This window comes from Anopheles stephensi, chromosome 2 (genome assembly GCF_013141755.1).
Source record: "Anopheles stephensi strain Indian chromosome 2, UCI_ANSTEP_V1.0, whole genome shotgun sequence".
In the NCBI taxonomy this organism is placed as follows: domain Eukaryota; kingdom Metazoa; phylum Arthropoda; class Insecta; order Diptera; family Culicidae; genus Anopheles; species Anopheles stephensi.
Genome location: NC_050202.1, coordinates 65,487,141 through 65,507,617, shown reverse-complemented (window position 1 = coordinate 65,507,617; position 20,477 = coordinate 65,487,141). Strand labels below are relative to the sequence as shown.

The 20,477-nt window shown below is 44.5% G+C and overlaps 1 protein-coding gene across 1 annotated transcript; it reads right to left on the bottom strand.

Annotated features, from left to right (window-relative positions):
* Positions 1 to 16,747: 16,747 nt before the first annotated feature.
* On the bottom strand, positions 16,748 to 20,466 carry LOC118503249 (DNA repair endonuclease XPF). Its single transcript, XM_036036286.1, has 6 exons — positions 20,124 to 20,466; positions 19,290 to 20,051; positions 19,076 to 19,230; positions 17,970 to 19,009; positions 17,673 to 17,894; positions 16,748 to 17,595 (listed from the first exon to the last, which is right to left on the bottom strand). The coding sequence occupies exons 1-6, from the start codon at positions 20,363 to 20,365 to the stop codon at positions 16,900 to 16,902; spliced, it is 3,117 nt and encodes a 1,038-aa protein (XP_035892179.1). The 5' UTR covers positions 20,366 to 20,466; the 3' UTR covers positions 16,748 to 16,899.
* Between the last annotated feature and the right edge of the window lie 11 nt (positions 20,467 to 20,477).

The following is a 20,477-nucleotide window of genomic DNA, read 5'->3' as shown; positions in this document are numbered from 1 at the left end:
GCTTCCTTTTTTTTTTCTTCGAGAAAAATATTCAACATGTTCCGATTATCCTCGCCTTCGGGGGAAGAAATTTGATGCAACAAATAGCTATTTGTTTTCAAAATTAGGGTTTCATAATGAACCATCGTATCCAACAAATACCCCATTGATTAGGCACACGCGACCTCACTTCCCGACATGAAAACCAATTGACTTATGCATAATAATGTATGGCCGGACGGCAACACTACCCTTTCAATCAATTGTTGAATGTGGGGCCCAATTTTGTTGTTGCATTTATTCATAAACGTTTTGATGGAAAGACTTCTTTGGGTGCTTAATAAATTAGGCTCTCCGTAAATTTATGATTTCGAAAAGTTTGATTAGCAAATGATAGATTTAATAGATTTATTTAAGTAGCTGTAAACTAAAATGAATAAAACCCCTTTTTTCGATAGCTGTATTTTATGAAAACTTTTTTTTTTAAATCGTTTCAAATAGTACAAGTTCAAGCGGTTTGACTTCCCCTGCCAACTACTGCGGAGTCGCATAATCACCACCAAATTTGTAGTATAACATATGTAAATTGCTATCTTTAAGGCGTAATTTAAGCTTTTGCAAGTTTCAAATTTGTTCTGCTCTTCTACACCAAAACTGCCCAAAGTTTTGCAGCATAAAAAAGCTACCTTAAACTATCCTTCTCAAACGATGCAGGGCAAGTCATAAAATAATGTTACCACTTGTCACCATGGGAAGCCACCACTTTCCTTCAAAAACTTTCTTTACCTTCAGTGTGGCCATAAACGTTATTACGTCGAATTCATAAAATAATAACCACAACGAGACTTCCTGGCGGTCACACCATTCCGCGGTGACGATTTGTTGCAATTTTCTAACCAAAGCTTCGGTGCTGATGGGTAACACGTACAAAAAAGCTCCACTGCAACTACTTAACCAAGTTTATTCAGACATTTTTAGTGATTAAAACAAGAACCAAGAGGAAAAGAAGCACAGCAACAAGGGTGTCTACGTCGATTACCATCGTAACCGTGGAGCGTTGCTAGGAAGAGTTCACTACCGTCCGCCAGACACACAGACGCCCTTAACGGGACGATGTAAGTAACCTCCGGGGAGCAGAAAAAAACTCTTCTCACACTCATCTTGCATATTGTGTCTTATCCTTTTGAATTCATTCTTCTCGGTAAAGTAGTTGCATAGTTGGTGGCTGGCGATGATGGTACTACACGATGGCCAACGCACATACCATGGGTGCAAATGTGTGGAGAGTTTTCCTAGCTTCCGCTGCAAAAACGCCACTAGTGGCGTCCTGTGGCATATCGGCACTTAGCAGATTGTTCTTCTGCATTCCTTCGAACTTTCTCAAGCCATAGTTTTTGGATAATCTTTTCTCTTGACTCGTGTTGATTTTTTTGCATGGTGCAATTTTACGGAAGTGCCCACTGGCGGTGAAAATAATGTTGGCTCCAAGAAGGGCTTAGATAAGATTGCTTTTACGATGACCCAGCCGATGGTTAACTTTATCTGCCCATTCTTTGGTAGCTCTTGCAGCTTGGAATCGGAAAAATCTTGTGTGCCAACCGTGCTCAGTGCTAGTGGCCATCGTGAACGTTAAATTATTAAGCTCGTTTTGCGAATGTAAAATCGTAAGAAGTAAAGCTTCCGTTATGAGTTACGAAAAAAATGTGTAAAGTGCTTTATTTTACTATGCAAGCTTCATGTATTATCGGACATACATGTTCATTATTTTATATTTGTTTCACATTTATAGCACTTAATTTTATTCTAAATTTTATATTTACCCACTTCTGATAATCATTTTAATAAAATTAATTTGATACTGGCATTTTATTAAAAAAAGAAAACACATTTACAAATTAATTCCTGAAACCATCTACCTCCAGCGTTATCCACACAGATGTATTACCGAACTATAGGACTTCAGCCATTTGGATCAAACTTTTCCGGGCATCATTCCACGAAGGAAAACGGGTGCCCCGTTTCACCCCGGCCGTACGATTTGGCTCCATTTTCGCGCGTTATTTGTCTCACGTACTGATACGTCAAACAGCTACAGTCGGGCGAGCGCAAACATTCAGCACGCTTCCGGCACTTTCAGACGAAAAACTAGAAACCGTGGCGTAAAAGCTGAAACTTTTAATGTTATTCCACCCGAGCGGTGGTGTGCGCCAAACGGGAGCTGAAAATTAAAACATTGCATTTTATATGTGCCCACCCCTCTCCGTGCCCTCTTTCCTAACAGAAACAATGCCCAAACAATGATACCACAGATGTTTTCTCGCTTGTGCGAGCCGGCAGCCGAATACCGGCAAATTTAAACCACAAAATGCCACTAGCGAACAAACATAACTATTTTAATACCATTTTGTTTTTCGTTTTTTTTTTTTTGTTTGGTAAGGGAGTTTTTGTTCTAGCTAGCTGTTGGGCATTCTCTAGGAAGCGACATAGAATTTGGAAATAGTTGCACAGTTTACGAAACCATCACTCCCCAACCACAACATTCACAAATGCAACAAATCACACAATAACGTCGTGCCGGGCGTTCCGAAAAGGGATCCAAAAAGGACAAGGCTTGGTGTATTTTTTATTGAATCATTTTTATTGCACTTTTGCTTTCGTTTGAACCGATCTGCCATTCGCGGTATTTACATTGCAGACTTATTCCGGTTGGTTATTTTCCGTTTTTATCGAACAATCTCCGGTACAAAGGGTAAGGCCGTTTGTTTGTTTGATGTGTGCATGTGTGGCTCTGTTTTCTTTTCACCATAGTTTAGTTTGCTTAACAAGGATGCATTTAAAGTGGCTTTAATTTTTTTTAACATACAACAAAGCATAACAGTTTATAAGGAATTATTCTAAAATATTGTTGCGCCTAAAAGTAGACTACGCGTTTGACACCATGAATGTCCTGCGAGTTGGGCACTCACACTGGGGGATGAATTTGGGCTTTAGTTGCAATGTGTTAAAATGTCAAAATTATCACGCGATATCATAATGTATGTGATAGATAAAAACAGCATCAATCGTTTGCATGAGTTAACTCATTTTGAGTACATTGGATAGGAACAGTAGCGAGTTAAGGTATTTGGAGGTCCCTCAAATTTGATATTGGAGGAAAACAACAGGACTTCCCCCGCGGACGAGACTCCCCTAACCGACGAGGCCCCGACCGGCCGTGCCTAGGCTGATCCGCCACTGGATAGGAATCGAATTCGAGATAGGTTTACAACGTAACACACAATGATACCAAATATTCACAAAACAAAAGCCTTTTCATGAAAGCATGTGCACCAAAACACCCTCTAATCACTTGCCTCATCTGCTGGAAAGTCATACCCGACACGCTTCCATTAGTCACCATCAGCATCTCAGCTTACGGTGGAAAACCTCCCCACCCAATCATCACCAGCAGTTGCCTCACGTTCCCCAACGAGGCACATAATTATAGTTCACCCAAACCCAAAACTTGTGTCGATACAAATACTTCGTGGCGCGCGACAGACTGGCACCATGGATAACACACACAAACACACAGACTATCACGTCGTCCTAGGATGGAATTTCCATTTTCCGCTTTGCAGCATCGTTGAAGAGAGCAAAAAGTAGCCAACGGAAAACAACATTGCCCAACGTTCGTTCGGTGGCTTGGTGTCACTGTGATGTGAAATTTCCTTAAGTGACCATCATCATGGCCGATAAGCCGCAAAGGTTACCGCCCCACAAAGCGCTCAATTTTGGCGCAAAACTGTTAGTTTTTCCTATTTTCTTTTGTGTTTCTTTTCACCACGAAAAGCTCACCCTCTAAAAGCACATTAATCATCGCTTTGTCGTTCTAGAGTGGAGAGTGTTTGTGGTTTGCCGGATGTCTGGTCGCAACTGGTGGTTGATGGCTATTAGTTGACCATCATCGAGTTGGCGCCATCGCACGATGTGTTGTGGTTTTAGCAATTGGAGTGGTCACATATTATGGAGAAACTACCATTTAACACAGCAGATAAATGGCACAATCTCTGCCGAATAGCCAATGTAAACCTCGATCCAATTTTGACTGTATAAGCATGTCACAAACGTATATATTATTGGTTTAAAATGACGCGATCCCCCAAGTTGGCAGAGAATATTTGGGACATAATTTAATATGTACAGAAAGAGAGATGTTCCACTTTGATGCACGTTCAGCTCTGCAATCTTCAATCTGCAGGCGAAGGAAATAGATCGATATTCCATATGTAGGACATATTTGTTTTCTAGAAGCGTCCCCTATCATGTAGCTTTACACGCTGATAGATTGTGCAAATGTTTGCTGGCTCGTTAACCGTGTCATTTACCGCTCTGGAGCTTACCCGTGTGTGTGATTTTGAGACTGTAAATAATTGTGAACCAGTTCACCAGTTCACACAAAGTCATGTCAAAAGCATATTTACAATTATTCAAAATTTATTGATACATCAAACAATGGAAGACCCCTTCAATACTGTGTTCCACTTAAAATAACCATAAACGATTTTAAAAGTCATGCAGTGGAATATGCCAATTAATATGAACAATAAAATCTGGTTCATGTTTCTTTTCATTCTGCTTTTGGTGTAATGTTGGTGATAACGATGGCAAAAACACATAGTATGTTTTAATTATGGGAATATTTCATTATTAATGAAACATAATAAACCACGGAACCGGTAGGGAATCTCACAAAAGGGCGCACTTCATCTTACTTACATTCCCCTCCGCGGACTCAGTTCCTCGAAACTAGCGGAAGGGTCAGGTCGAGACCTTTCGAAACAAGCCACATTTAAGACAAGTTCATGATGTTTCGTAGTTTTTCCAATACCACACCCACCAACCCATCTAACATCCCTTTCATCCCTTTCAGTGACCCTTTTTGATTGCCCTTTTCGGCCCTGTTGTTGCAGTGCGAAGTAAGAAAACCTTTAACTCGGTCAAAGCGGCCCACAGCGACAAAGAGTGGAGTAAATAATGGCTTCATTAATCGATTACTCTCAACGACCATATTTACCGCCAGCTATCGAACGGAGTGCCGCACCGAGAATGAGGTTGTTCCGAGCCAATGAGCCTTAGCTGGTGGTGTGTGTGTGTTACAAATAACCATGATGATGTACGGTACACTGTTAATTAACCACGGCCGACCCCGTTGATAAAGGTGTTTAACATTTGTTTGTCAATTGCCAAAAGTTTTCAGTTTCGATCGGAAGTTAACCGAGAGAGGGTGGCGTTGGTGCCATTGTGTGTCAATCTTCAAACGATGTTATGGATCGTAAAAGCTGCTGGTACTGTGATGGAAACTTCTAATATACAGAAGCAATCATCGCTTATTTGGACGTTAGTTCATTTCTGGGTTATATTACAGAGTTGATGATTTAGATTTTTAAACAATTGTTCAGCATACAGTTCTCTTGCTACGTCTAGAAGGAAATTGTTTATCGTGTATTGCGGGTTGCCTACAAATAGGCGCGTCTAATGATTGCTCGTGGAAAATTGGCGGTTTATCCTTTTTTAATGAGTTGGGTTATATTTTTTCGTTAAAAGATAAATTTATCACAAAAAATACAAATTCTTGTTCGTTATAAAATTGAAAAAAAATAAACTTAATCCTCCCCAATGCCTTCATATCCGCAATCTGTATTCACAACTATCTTATCGTGGAACACAACTCGATTACATCGCCCGACGGTCTCAATTATGCTATAACGCAGTTGATGCAATTTATGCCACCGAACCTGCTAAATCAAAAAGCATATCCATAAATTAACTTACCACTGCGAGGCACCCGATGCCACCAAAACCTTTGCCTCATGTTGTTATTCCCATGCTCACCTTTGACAGCATAATTTAATGTCGTTTGATGCTCCGATTGTGAACATTCTTCTCTCATCCTCGTCGAATGTTGGACAGGCGGTGTAGAGAGAATAAAAAAACACACACACATAACCCCACCCCGTTCTGGATGCAACCGTCAACGAACTGTGGTAGCCAGGACAGCACGGTGGAATTATTTTTAATAATTCATCCCCATTATTACACGCTCCATCAGCCAAACAAGAGATACAGACACCGGTACCGGTACATAATGGACGGGCATGGCAGGGACGAAGCCTGGAAGAGGGATAAGCTTCCTAAGGAAAGGAACCCGGAACACACTTCAAACCCCGGAACTGCCGGTAATAAGAGTAGAGAAACAATAATCCGATAATGTTCAAATCCTCTTTCACTCTCTATTGGCGATCTGGCAGGCCCGGGCTGCGATGATCGGACAGGAAACCCCAGAATCACATAAGCTTAGACAGAGGGAAAAACGGTAGTCTTCCTTTTGTCGAGAGTCCTTTTTACCCTGGGTACCGGCAGCTACTGACAGTGTGTTTAATTTTCACGTATATCAATATGTTCACGCGCGCCTAAGCAGAATTGCATTGCAGTTTTTCTATATCCGTGCAAACAAATCAGGGAAATTGAACGGTAGAAAACGAACTGGCAGAAGTTTTTCGTTTACTTTGCACATTACACATGCATATGGATTTGTTCTTGCGAAAAGGAAAAAGCAGAACCTTCGGTGTAAGACTTCCTCTCAGCGTAGTTGGCAAAAAAGGCCAATATGAAATGATTGAACGATTCAATTTAACGTAAAACTTTCACTAAAACAAAACGATACCCAGACACACAGCAAACATCAAATGTTCGTTTTAACAGTGCAAAATCTTTCGGCAAATCTTTCCCTGCTGGGTTTGCCTTAAGAAATCGAACCCCGCAGGCCGAGAAGCTATTTCGTTTAATCTGTCAGCTGGAACCGTCTTCCTCGGCCACGATTATGCTCCGTTGAAAGACGTGCAATTATTGATTGAATTTGTGATGCACGATAATGATAAGGGAGCGGATAGGATCGATCCTGACCAAACATACGCACAAACGCACGGTAGGGCACGTAGAAGAAAGAAAAAAAAACTAATACCCCTAATAGGATTCAATCAATCTTCTCCTTCCGGAAGATTGGTTTTAACTTCTGCTTTCTTTAAGCTGCTACTGGTTATTGTTCGACAACCAGCTATCCTGATTGCTTGGAACCAGCTTCGGCTACAGCTGGCCGGAAGTTCCGGAGCAGTAAACACTATTGAACGTCGGTAAGGAACGATACTAGTTCGGGGGAAACGTTTCATTGTAGCTTAATCTGAATGGAAAGTATAAATGCGATGATGGTGCGCCAGTTATTGCGTCTAATTGCATGCCACGAAAAGGAAATCACAAGCACTTATTAATTGGAATTGGCATCGCAACGGGGATCATTAGACGCGGGGGGAAAAATGGGAAGATTATTTCTGCGGATCCTTATGTCATTAGTAACAGTTGTCTATGTAATTTGTAATTTGTTTTTAACCACTTGCAGTATTTTTTTCATAAGAAGGGTACAGCTGTTCTCGTTGTTTTTCGAGGTAATAGCTTACAGGTACTTAATTATTTTTTTAGGAACTGGAAAATCAAAACATTCTGCCGCGAAAAACCCACGTAGGCTAGTCAACGTGGAACAGAAAACAACAATAGAAGATATATATTTGCTCTTTAACTAACAACTGATTTTTTTTGTGCTTATAGCATTGATAGACAGACGAAGTTTGAAATATTTTTTTCAAAATTCAGTATATGAAACACATATATTTTTAATTGAGGCCGGATGGTAGGACATGGTAGATTCAAATCCTATCCGGACCGTTCTCCCGAAGTGAGGCTGACTGTCCAACTGCGTGATATCTTTAAGTCTAGTAAGCCAGAAATGGCAGGCATGACCAAAGAGTTCGGTATGCGAAGAGAGTCCGTAAAGAAGAAGAAGAAGAAGAAAGCATAAAAAAATATTTAGAAAATGGTCAAAACATTGTGAGAAAATTTTTGGGAAAATTTCCTTGACTTAATAATCTTATCTTGTATTTTATTTTTATTTATTTTTTATCATACAGGATGGAACAAATATTCCAAAACGCACAAGTAAGACACTAGTTCTTGAGGCCTGGGTGCCCTAAGGCTAACAGATGTCTAAGAACATTCTGTACGCTTTCCTACAAACGTTTCACCGTGACAAATACGGTACCATCGCTAAACATCGGCCATTGGCTGGCATTGTCTTGCTGCTGTCCGCGCTATCAACCATGTGACATCTCTTCCGACCGAAAACCGATTGTCGTATTAATTTTTGCTGGTTCACCGGATCTCCGGTACAAAGGACAGCCGGCCCGTAACAGCATCCCTCACCCGCACCAATTCATTCGATTGTCCGGTCCCTTTAAGCGAGTTAATCTTACCCCAACGGCCGTTTCACCGGGGTGGGAATGATAATATTTTCGTTCCAATCCGTCACGGTACGAGGCTGGTGAATTGGTACGAAAATAAGCCGTCTGTCCACCGGTCGTTGGTCGATAACTGCAACATCCCATTGTTGCGGGTGCAGTCGACAGGATACATTCTTACCCTCCGCCAAAAAAAAAACAATCACATCGACGCACTCTGTGCGATGAAACCCCTCCTAGCGTGGCTGACCGTAATAAACCACCGGATCGATCGATAAGCTTTGGTAAATGGCGCTTCTGTTCGAATCTCGCCACACCAGCCCACGTAATGCGTGAAATCAACCGTGAAGTGACGAAAAACGAGATTTATTGTTTATTATTTGTAAAAATTTGATTGCACGCGCCCAAACGCCCCCGAGGGCGCGGTGCGTAATAAGGTAAAAGTAAAAGAAAGGACTGGCAAAGGAAGAAACACATACCAACTGGGAATCGTAATAGGTGGTGGGCATGCGTTTGGTGCAATGAACAGAATAAGATAAAGCGCAAAAAGAAAGAAATTGCTAAAACTCCAAGGACATAAATAAACATGAGCGGAAGGCGTGCAAATACAAATAAATTGATTTTTTTTTGTTGTTGTAAAATAGAGGGAAAGATGAGAAAGAATAGAGGAAGGTAATTGTTGAAGTAAATAAAGTGTTACAATAACATGCGTAAAATGATAAGCATGACAGTCAAAAGAGTTTCTCTTGTTCAATTGCCTTAGATCATATCATTCCAATGGAAAACTAATATTTCTTAATTTTACTACAATTATTTTTTTATGGTATAAACCCATAATAAATAATAAATGTTATTGTTTTAATTTTCCTAAATAATATATATCTTTTAACTTTGTTAGGCTACAAGGTATTCGTATAATTATAATTTCCTTTTTACCTTATTACAACCAACGCTTCAATCTAATCAACCTTCATCCCTTTCATCAATCTTACAGCCGAGCCGGCACTGTTTTTAGTACTTTAGTATTTCACTCATGAATGTGTGCCTACTCACAAATTCCATCCGCAGCTAGGAGGCAGCATCAAACTTAATAGGAAAATTTCGCCCATCGTCCCACCACACCGATACAGGTTGATGAAGTCGGTTCCGAGCAAACCATCAGATACCGGTACCCGTCTTATCCCCAGCGTGTTTACACCTTTTTTCTTTTGCAAAATCAGTAGCCAGGCAAGGAATTTCTTAATACTCTACTCCGCACGGGCACTTTGTCCGGTTGTTCTTCCCGTTCGACCCCACTTGGGACAGGGATGGAAAGGGCCTGCGGAAATGAAATTATCATTTATATTCATCCGTCCCGATATCGATTCCTGAAGGAATAGGGCAAGGAATCCATCCTGCTGTCAACATGGAATTGGCAACAATGCCGACGCCCTTTGGATGTTTCACGACTCCGAATCCTGCTACTCCGAACCGATACACGTGAGAAGACTTTGCAAACTCCTGGTATTTCTGTACAGAATTGCAAAAAAAGACAAGCAAATACTAACACGTGGACATACCTTCATGTTTGTACCACTGTTGAATTTGCAGAATATGAAGTGTTTTTAATTCTCCCGCTCACTTTCCATTTCAGTAAACTCTCGTTTATGACACATAAGTAGGGTTACGATCGGTGTGGATATCTACTACTTTACCACGCATGCCAACATCATTTAACAAAGGAATGCCTTTAACGTGAAGCCTCGTGGCTCGTCACTCTTGATGTAAAACTTACCTTGCACACCCGGACGACGGCAAGGGAGCATATAAAATAACTCTAGGTGCCCATCTTTAGACGATCGTTCGTTTTGGAAGACGGTACTCCCAGCGCCCCATTACGACCATTCCTAAGAAGTCGTCCATCAACAGCTATTTTCTCGTGCGAGCTCCAGATGGTTCATAACTAGATTTCCATCGACTGTCCGCACATCTTACGCGGGGACAGCGGGAGAATTCGAAGACAGGCATCCTTAGTAGACACACAATGCTCCACTTCCCAAGAATTCTACCCTCAGCAGCTCCAGGGGAGAGTAATGGAACCTGTGTGCAGAGTTCCGCGTACAGACAACGGGTATGCCACACAACGCCACACTACCAGGGTACGTTTGTATGCAAATTTTGCTCATATTCCAACCTCCCGGAATCACTCAGCTAGGTTGGGGTGTGAAAATGATCACAGGACGCAACACGAGGACAACGAGACCGGTTTGCAAAAGTGCACGACGGCGAATGAAGAGTCCCCCCCCATTTACACTTTCATTTTTACGTTTTATGATACGACACTCGGTTTGACATCGGGCAGGAGTATCTTAAAAGGAAAGAAAATCATCATCACACGCATTACAGTGTCTCTGAGCCGAGTTTTTCTTTTTTCCTTGGTCTTCCTTCTAGAAGGAACCGAACCGAATTCGGATGAATTTCTGTGGCACGTACCGAAGGGGACGACGGTTTGCGACATGCTTCCCCGAACCGGTACGAGAAAAATGACATGCAAATTTGATTGTGTTAACTCCTGCCGTGTCAGCAAGCTGGTTTAAATTCCGAACCTGTAAGCCACGTAAGTCGAAATGCAGATATGAAACACACAGTTGTACAAACTGTGTGCATTCCTTGGACGAATGGGAAAGTTCTCGGAACTGGGAAGCATCTTGGAAACCGGGCAATTTGTATGGTTTGCAGTCAGTGTGCTTTTGGGGGTTTCTGTTTCTTTCCAGCATGCATGCGAGCCCCCGGAACCGGAGTGCAATGTTTGCGGACACGAAACTGTGCAGTGAATTGTTTGGCTTTCGTTCGAATGCATCTGTTGTTCTTATTTGACGGTCCGGCACAAAGGGATTGGTCGGCAAAAGGCGAGCAGGCAAGGACTTTTCCGACGGATGAGCAAGTGACTAGCGGATAAAGGCTCCGTTGGGGACTATTACATGGTCTGGCATTTAATTGACCTTACAAGTCGACAGCCATCTTATTCACTTATGTGTGCGGCCGCATATATCTAACGTCCTTCGAAAGTTATGCTTCAGAGCCAAAAGTAAAAGATTTATTACTGAAGAATTAAAATGGAGAAATTAGACGTTCATACGTTAAGTGTTCCTGAAACACTATTAGCACTTCAGCGTTTCTTACTTCAATCAGCGACGGAATGAAGCGCAGCGACGTGCTCGCGCCCTCGCCCGGGAGGAGAGGCGTCGCACTGCCCCTCTTCAATCGCCTCCAGCATTGGCGATTCTAGCTCGACGAGTCGTCGTCAGGGAACGGGTTCGTAGGCACAGAGCGCGAGTCCGGTTCACAAATCACCAGCAACGAGAGCAGCAAGAGCAGGTGGCCTCTTTGCCACCGGACTTTTTCCAGAGCGCAGAAAGTAGAAGCGACGAGTCGCGGCGCCGTTGGATGTCATCTGACAAGGATGCTGCCGTCACTGCAGCTACAACATCCGGACGATAGAGATGCTTCGTCGCATCACGGCGCGGTATACTCTGTTGGGTAGCATCTTCTCCGCCAGCGACTCCAAGCATGGTTACGAGCGGAACTAAGGTTCCGGGCGTTATGGCCCGTAATAAGGGCCAGACCCCGAATGGCCAGAGATGTGGGCTGCGCACATCGTGAGTTTTTGTCGGTAAGAATCCGGCATGCGGTCTTGCCCGCATCTTTCGAAGGTTTCCCACAATGTAAAACAAAAAAGGCTTATTGTTATTTCACACTAACAGGCGGCACACAAAAAAGGCGGTTCTTATTTCATGTGGAGTGTTTTTAAAAGGAGAAACAATATTTTCTCTTACTTATTTCACTTAAATTGCCATTGGTTTTCTTTGATTCTTTATTTTAAATTATAGCCAATTTGAGCATAATAAGCCCTCGTATGGAGGGCCTTAAACGACCTGATGAGTTTAGAGTCCCGGTAAGTCCAGAGCAGTGCTCACTCTACAATCGCCCATTTACACCTCAATACTTACTAAATTTAGCCATGATAAAAGTAAAGTGTAAAATAACGTTTTTCAATTTTATTTACGTTTTGCTTTTATTAAATGATCCCATGAAATAGTACCATCCCTATAATCCCTAGCACATAAATAAATAACACTAAGCAAACGTCGTAAGAAACACTGCCACACTTCTTAAATTCCTGCCCATTATCATATTGATTCTGCATTCGCGAGAAACATACCCTAGCGGGACCATCTTTTGCTTACATCTAGCAACGAAACGCGCCCAAAACGAAACCCGGCAAAACGGGGAAGAAATTTACGTTTAATTAAATGGAATTTAATTGCACTCGCTTGCGAAAATTAAAACAAAACCCCGGGCGCAAACAGCTTGCGTACCGTACTCCAGAACCTGGCCCAGGATGTGCCCAGCATAAGAAGGCTTGGGCCACCGAAGACAGATAAGAAAAATCCTGGGTGCCGAACCTACAGTGCTGGACACAATAGGAACCCCCCAGTGGGGGAGCCCAGTGGGAGGGGGAGGTCGGGCCACGATCTGGGTTAATTACAGCGCCTTGCCACATCGCCATCGCTTTCGATAAGAATTAGCCGCTCGGTGAAAATCGTTTTAATATTCATTGCCCATTCTATTCGGGGTGCAGCATTGGCATAACACAAAAGATGCTCCACGTGCGACCGAATGGAACCAAAAAAAAAACGTGGCGCGCGACATCCCACGAACAACTGCTGACTTCGCTTAATGGCCAGTTGCAAACAAAAAAAAACGACGTTGTTATTGCCTCGTTTCCAAACACCCCTAAATCACGGCGTGCTAGCTTTGGAAGCGAAAGATGGGGCCACTATCGCCAACCGTTCCGTGTCGTTTGGTAAGTTACAAACGCCACGCTTAATGCTTTAAAATGTTACCACCCGAAGCTGATCTTAAAGTCACGGGAGCACGGATGCCTCACACATCTTTCAGCTATTGGAAATTAACTCTTGTCGCACCCGGGGATGTCGATTCCCGTGACGTAGTACAATGGCGTTACAATTCGGAAGACTGCTTGTTTTTTTTCTGTTTTGTCGACGATTTAATCGGAGGCCTTACAAGCATCCTTCCCCCGTAGGATAAGACAGGCGAACAAATTAAACCATTATCCGAGACGGAGACGAAGCGTCTGGTAGCGTCCGACAAGCATTAGCAGCTCTTCAAAATGGCGTTAATTTGATTAATATAAAAAGTAGGGTTCGTGCATAAATTAAAACAAATTGCTTACAGAGTGACTAATCGCACCGGACGGGACGAAACGGGGACCGTTCGGCTGGCCGATGCCGGAAAATCTTAATTCCCAGACCGTACATGATACACACTGGGAGCTTCTGTTACAGGCAGAGGAATTGGATCGTTGGATGGTTTGCATCTGCAATGAAGTGGTGTAAACATTTTTGTTGTTATTTATTCATTTTTTGTATAAAGTACTGGTAAATATGGTTGAATACTATTTAATCAGATGTCAATCAGCAATTTCAGCATAGGAGTTTTCGATTTTTTCTAGCTACTAATCCTGCCAATGGCAACATTTTGAAGCTAGCTGAAGTTCCCACCCGATTATTGTTCGATTTGTATCGATCGTTACTTACTCCCAGAGACATCTATTGGGAAACGATCGAAGCAAAGTTTTGCCCTTAGTACTCTAGCAGTTTTTTTTTATTCTATGGGATTGAGCTTTCTATGGAGCAGCTGGGAACTAAAGACTCCTAACGCACCTGGGGAAAAACCCAGGGAACTCGTTCTGAGCGAGTGTTCTGAGACGAAACTAAATTTAAAACTGCCGTACGTGCCGCTGTATCTTAGCGCAACAAATGGCCTCATCAATCTGATTAGTAGACGTTCCCGGCATTATCGACCGTTTGGCACGCGAAGAACCAATTCTCCGACACACATTCCTACAGCACATCACCACGCACATTCATCGCACAGCGTGTACGAATCCATACCCTACACATGCCAGTTATGAGTCATCGCGGGCGTACAAAACCCCCACACGCACGGCGGAGATTGTATCCCTGCCGGAACTGAACCGTACGAATCTTTAAGAGCAGTAGCGGAACACAATAAAACAACAATACGACAATATTTCACCCAGCGGTCGGCTCCACCTACAACCTACATCCCGGGAACATTCTGGACCAACTGCACACTAACACACACACGTGACGCTGGTGGGATGTGCAATCCTTCCCGAGGGGTTGGGAGTTAGGTGGTAGTCCGTCCGGAGAAAGTAGCGATGGTTTGCGGGTGTTGTTTGAAAGATTCCTTTTTACGCTTCCACCAATCGCTAGTGCTCGCTTTCCCTGTTGGGGGGAGGTACGCATCACTGATCATCTATCATGCCGGATTCGGTCGTACGGAGCGCGCCACGAAGATGTGGACTCCTCTTCCAAGGATATGTATCGACCGTACATTCTTCTTCCGTAAATCTCAGTTCCGGTCGATCGGTTCAGCTGTTGAAGCTGGCTCCCTTTAAACCGTTACAAGCAAAACATGAGGCAAACGTTACAGGTAAGCTTCTTCAGACACTACAGTTAAAGAAACCACGACCTCTGTGGTCCTGGTGCTATTGTATTTGCCTTTTGCCTAGTATTTGCTAGTTCCGGTTACATTCCGTGTGGTGGTGATGGGTGCACTGAACAACGCGAGAAGCTATATCCACCACAAATTTCCACACATCGTCTCTCTCTCTGTCTGCCTTTCCGCTATCGATGAGCACGGAACTGAGAACGCCGTCTCCCAAGTGCTTCCCCAAAAATAAATAAAAATGTAAATAATCAAATTTTTATACGACACCCCATACGACTCGCCGCATCCCTCTTCCTTCGAAGCGGGGGGGGGGAAGTTCTAGTCAAACCCCCAACGTTGGTGTGGCACGACGGTTCGGTGAAAGTACTTTGACCTGCAGACTTGCCGGCCCATCATCCCGTTCCCGTTGGCAAACGGAAGCGACAAAGCGGCAAGAGACAGTAGCAGTGGGGCATCTCCGCAAGTGTGTCTGGCCCTCGGGGGTCAACGCTTCGATAATCATATGTGAATTGTTTTTGGATAAACAAATTCAGCACTCCTTTTCTTTATTTTCCCATTTCGGCATGGTTCCGACAAGCGCCCTGGTGTGAAAATTAATCTGAGTATCATCAGAGGAGCAACCTCTGAACACTGGGAACGGTTGAGCCATCCTTTTGAGCCATTCCCTGGCGATGCGCGATGCGGTAAATGAATTCGGGGTGGAAAAATGCAACGGGTAAGGCGCAATTTCTCGCCCTGCACCACACAGCTTCGTCGTCCACCCGTCGCAGGAAAACAGTTTCCCTTTTCCCCTAGTTCTGATTTCCGGCTGCCTGAATGGAAAGCCGCTCGAGGGGGGAATACAATTTGGCTCAATTTTCCTATTTCCTGTGTGGTTTTTATTTTTATTTTCTTCTTCTTCGTAATGCTGCTTCTGCTTCCTTCACCGGAAGAAGCTGATTTCGTATCTGCGGAGCAACTACATGGCACATGGAACCGATAACTCTCCAAACCCCTGGTGAACATTTTTCATTTGGGGTTTATGGTGGAGCTTCTCATAACGGAGTGTCCTGGGTTTGTGGCGGGGGGTTTGCGTATTAACTGCTCTTCATCCAGTATCAGCTCAATCCGCTCAGTAGCATGGATATGTTTGAATGAAGATACTAAGCCAAGTTAAAGGATGATGATAGCAAGATACGAAGATAGTTCAGATAGTAAGACTATCGTTTATGGAATTATTACACCATTGTCATTTTATACGTAGCTGGATAATTCGGCGCGGTCCGGTGGCCGAGGCGATAACGGCGCCGGTCTTCACACGGCAGGACCGGGGTTCAAATCCCATCCACACCGCCTCCCCGTACGCAGGGCTGACTACTTTTCTACGGGTAAAATCTAGTCACAGAAGGTCCGAAATGGCAGGCCAAGACCTCTCGAGGTTGTAGTGCCAGGGAAGAAGAAGAAGGATAGTTCATCCTAAAACTTCGAGGCTATATCGTAGGGTCGTTTCTCGTTTATCGGGCTATATCGTTTATCCAGAGTTCACCAAATTCATCTAAACGGCGAAGGATATTTTGGACAAAATGGGCACTGTCCATCTGACTTTAAAAGATACTCTCAACTAAGTATTAGTGGAGTTCAATAAATGTTTTGGGTAAACCACTCTCGGAGTACCTTAACATTTTAAATCGAAAGAGGTGTCATCGCTTAGAAAGAGCTGGTGAAGTACAAATATTTATTCTAAAGGTAGTTATAGCCATGGTTAATGCTGATTGTCGAAAGGCCGCAAAGCAAAGCAGTCAGCCCCGCGTTCTGGATGGGATTTGAACCCCGGTCCTGCCGTTTGTAGACCGGCGCTCCGCTATCGCCTCAGCCAACGGACCGCCCCGATAGGTCTTATACCCGATATTTAAAAAACGCAGTTAAAAAATAGTTTGGCATTTACCAAAATCGCATTTTTATTGTTGAAATAGGTAAACCAAATATAAAACTAACTACTACAACATAACAACACAGATGCTCGCCATCCAGTACAAAGGAAACTATGCCAATGTTCACTGTCCCCGCTACACAATCAGAACCGCTTTCCCCCTCGCTTGAACTTCCAGGCGTACGAAGACTTATCGTGCGGATCCGGCTGAGCCGGTTTGTGTGCTACGTGCAGTATCTCCCACAGCTGCTTCGCCATTGCCGGCCCACCCAACAGCTCTTCCAGCTGTGCCTCCGTTTTCTGCGTCAAATCACGCAAACTTACACACTGACGCAAAATACGGCGCACGTTACGCGTCGTAATGCCGGGCAGTTTGAGCAGAAACTCTTGTACCTCCACATTACCCAACCCATCCAACGATCCATCTTGCTCATCATGAACCGCTTCATCCGAACCCACCTTCACGGCCACATCCGGGTCGGGTTCTGCTTTTCCCTGCTTCAGCTCCTCGAACAACTGTGCCGTCGAGTAGGGGCTGGGTGACCAAACGAGCCGCAGTTTGGGAAAGTGGATGGTAAGCAGCTGTAGCTTAGCCATAATGTCCTCATTTGACGAAGCAACACCGGACGAAGATCCGCCACCCGAGTTTGATACCATAAAGTAGCGCTGAAAGTGAAACGGTTTGTTCTGGTCGAACTCGATCAGCAGAATCGGTTTGGCGTAGTAGCGCGTCATCTGCACGCACTGGTTGTAAAGACGGCCCGAGTTTAGCGAACCGATCAGATCGGATATCGATTTCCTTTCCACGCATATCTCCGGTGTAATGATGTAGTCTCCAATCTGCAAACAAAATGGGACAAATGTTTACAAAAACGAAACTAAAACTGCCACCATCGCCCTTTTCAGCTTGTACCTACCGTGATGGTTAAGGGCACAACATCGATGCCTCGTCGATGGATCAGACAGGGCAGATCCGAGCGGAACTCACGCATATCCACGACCACGCGCGGTGTTACAATTTCGGCCGGATCCTTTGCCTCTTGGCCACCGGCCTGCCGGCTGGAAATTTCCTGCTTTTTCTGCAACATCATAATCGTATCCTCCGACTTGCCATCCTGATATTCGGGCACAACCATTGTCTGGAAGATGGAAAGAGTTTTTTTTATTACAAGCCAGCCGTTAGAGCAACACACGCTTCACAGAAGGCATCCTACCCGTTTCGTTTCGATCAGCATCTCGAACGCTTGCTTTTCGCGCCGCAACGAGGTCAGATACGATTGCTCTTCGACCGTTTTCGAGTGGATGATGGCAAACACTCGCACACGTGCCATCTCCTGACGCTGTTGGCGGGCTTCGTACACTTCAATCTGCCGAATAGCGGTAACGTTCGTGTGGTACATGACAATGTAACGCGGGTGGATCTGCTCCAGCGTACGATCCAACGATCCAAGACCGCTCGTTTCACTCTTAAACGTTTGTATAAACACCAGTGGACGGTTCGATTCCTTCACCACGCTCGTTATGTCCATTTGTTCCATCTCGGCAAAGGATTCAAACACTCCACTCTCCAGCACGCTCACATCGAAATGCGATTGATCCGCATCCGGCACGTCCGGCACGAGTGAGCGCTGGGACATTGTGAGTACGTACGAGTCGCGAAAGTATTGCTGATGGTCCTGCTCGTCCGTACGAACCGCAGCCAGATCTTTCTCCATGTCCGACTTCGTAACGCCACTCTCATCGCCATCCTTTGCTTCCTCTTCCTCCAGCTCCTTGCGCTTGCGAGCTTCCTCTTCCTCCGCTGCCTCACGACGCTTTTTAGCTATTCGTTCACGTAAAAATCCACCCTTTGCTGGTGCTTCCTTACTGGTGGATGCACTTTTCGCATCCGCAACATTCGGTGCAGCTGGTTTCGCTTTCCGCACTGGTTCAAACTCTTGTATCTTAAAAGTGCCCGCATCTGATTCGGTGGAGATGTGTTTGAACGGTTCCGACAACTTTGCAACGGATATGTCGTTCTTCATCGCCTGATAGAACAGATAGCGCTCGGGGCCTTGTGTGAGGAACTGGTTCAGCTGATAGCAAGCCCGCGAATCCTGACAGAGTATGAGTATTTTCACCTGCTGCTGCAGATACTTTTGCCGTTCCTCTTTTTTGCGCAATTTGCGCGAAATTTCCTTCATGTCGTTTGGAATGTCGACGCGCAGCACGTCGGAAAGGGCTTTCCATTTCGGCGAAAGTTCCGGTTCGAACTCTGGAACGAACAAGAAATGTTATAGGAAAAATGGCAACCTCATCGTTTTAAACTGCAACATCATACCACTTTCTCTGTTAAATACACGTTCTTTTGCTATGGTGAAAACTTTCTCAGCCGCTTCCAGCAATGTCCAGCCGGAGTTGTGCAGTGCGTATTCCGTCGTTCGGTAGCGCTTCAGCAGAGCGTAAAACGATACAGAATCACCATAGAGACAGGAGCTGGAAAAGTAGCCAGTGATTAATTTGTCTTCCCGTAACGCCACAGCTCACATACGTACATCATCAAACTACGCAACACCTTCAGATCGGCCACAATCAATTTCGTTTGCGAGCTCAACTGATGCCAGATTGTATCCAGCTGGGCTTGCAGTATTTTGTGGAACTTCTTCGTCACACAGTTCTCCACCGTCACCTCCTGCAGCTCGACGAACCGGTTTAAATTCTTAATGCTTTTCACCAGATAGTTTATCAGATCGAGCAAATTCGTTTGCAGCAGAATCATGTTTTGTGTCATCGGAATCTGTATTTCGACCACGGCCGGTTCGTACGGTTTCAGCGACCGCTGGATGGTCATGTGAAACCGTGGCCAAATGAACAGTTCCTTCACAAACAGATTGCGCATCACCTTCTCGACGTGCCCGTACCCGTAGGTGAACGCTTCCACGTTGCGGGAAAACGCCTTAATGAAGCCGACCTTATTCCGTTGCCGGTACAGCCGAAGTGCGAACGCTTCCTGGCATGATTCAACAATTTCGTGTGCACGCACCACAAACATGCCCGTGATCAGCTCGATCGGGATGCGGTTTTTCAGCAAATCGACTACCAGGATGCGAGTGCTAATGAATTGGATGCCTCCCTGCAGGTACGTACGTTCTCGTTCTGCTGCCGTTTTAGCCGATTCATGGATGTGTTCCGAGTGGTCGAGATTGGTGCGGTAGTACTGTTCCTCACCCTCGGAACAGTTAACTACTAGCACGAGCGTGGAGGTGTCGCAGAAGATTTTCAACAAATTCAACATTGCCCGCTCGTAGGTGATGCCTCTGCCGTGCAAAAGTAAAGGTAAAATTGTTTACCACAGTGCGCTTCGAGATAGCAGCAAACGAGATACTTACTTCGCGCAAACAACCAACGCATCCGCATGCAAAAGGTCGAAAAACATCTGCTTTTCATACTCGAGCAGCGGGACGCCTTCCGATGCGAGAAACTCCTCAGCATTCACCAGTTGCGTTAATGCTTCATCTTCCTTAGCTTCCTTAGCGGCCTTCGCTTCCAGTTCGGCCTGTTCCGCGGAGCAGGCGAGTTCCAAATCTAAATCATCGCCTTCGAGACTCGCCGTATTGGCCGTTTCCTCCATTGTGCAACTTAATTATGCACGTAAATTCAGCATCACACGAGAAGATGGAACTGAGTGTAGCCGGCATTCCGTTGCCACGGCTGTGTTCGAAGAACAAAGCCAAAATGTAAAC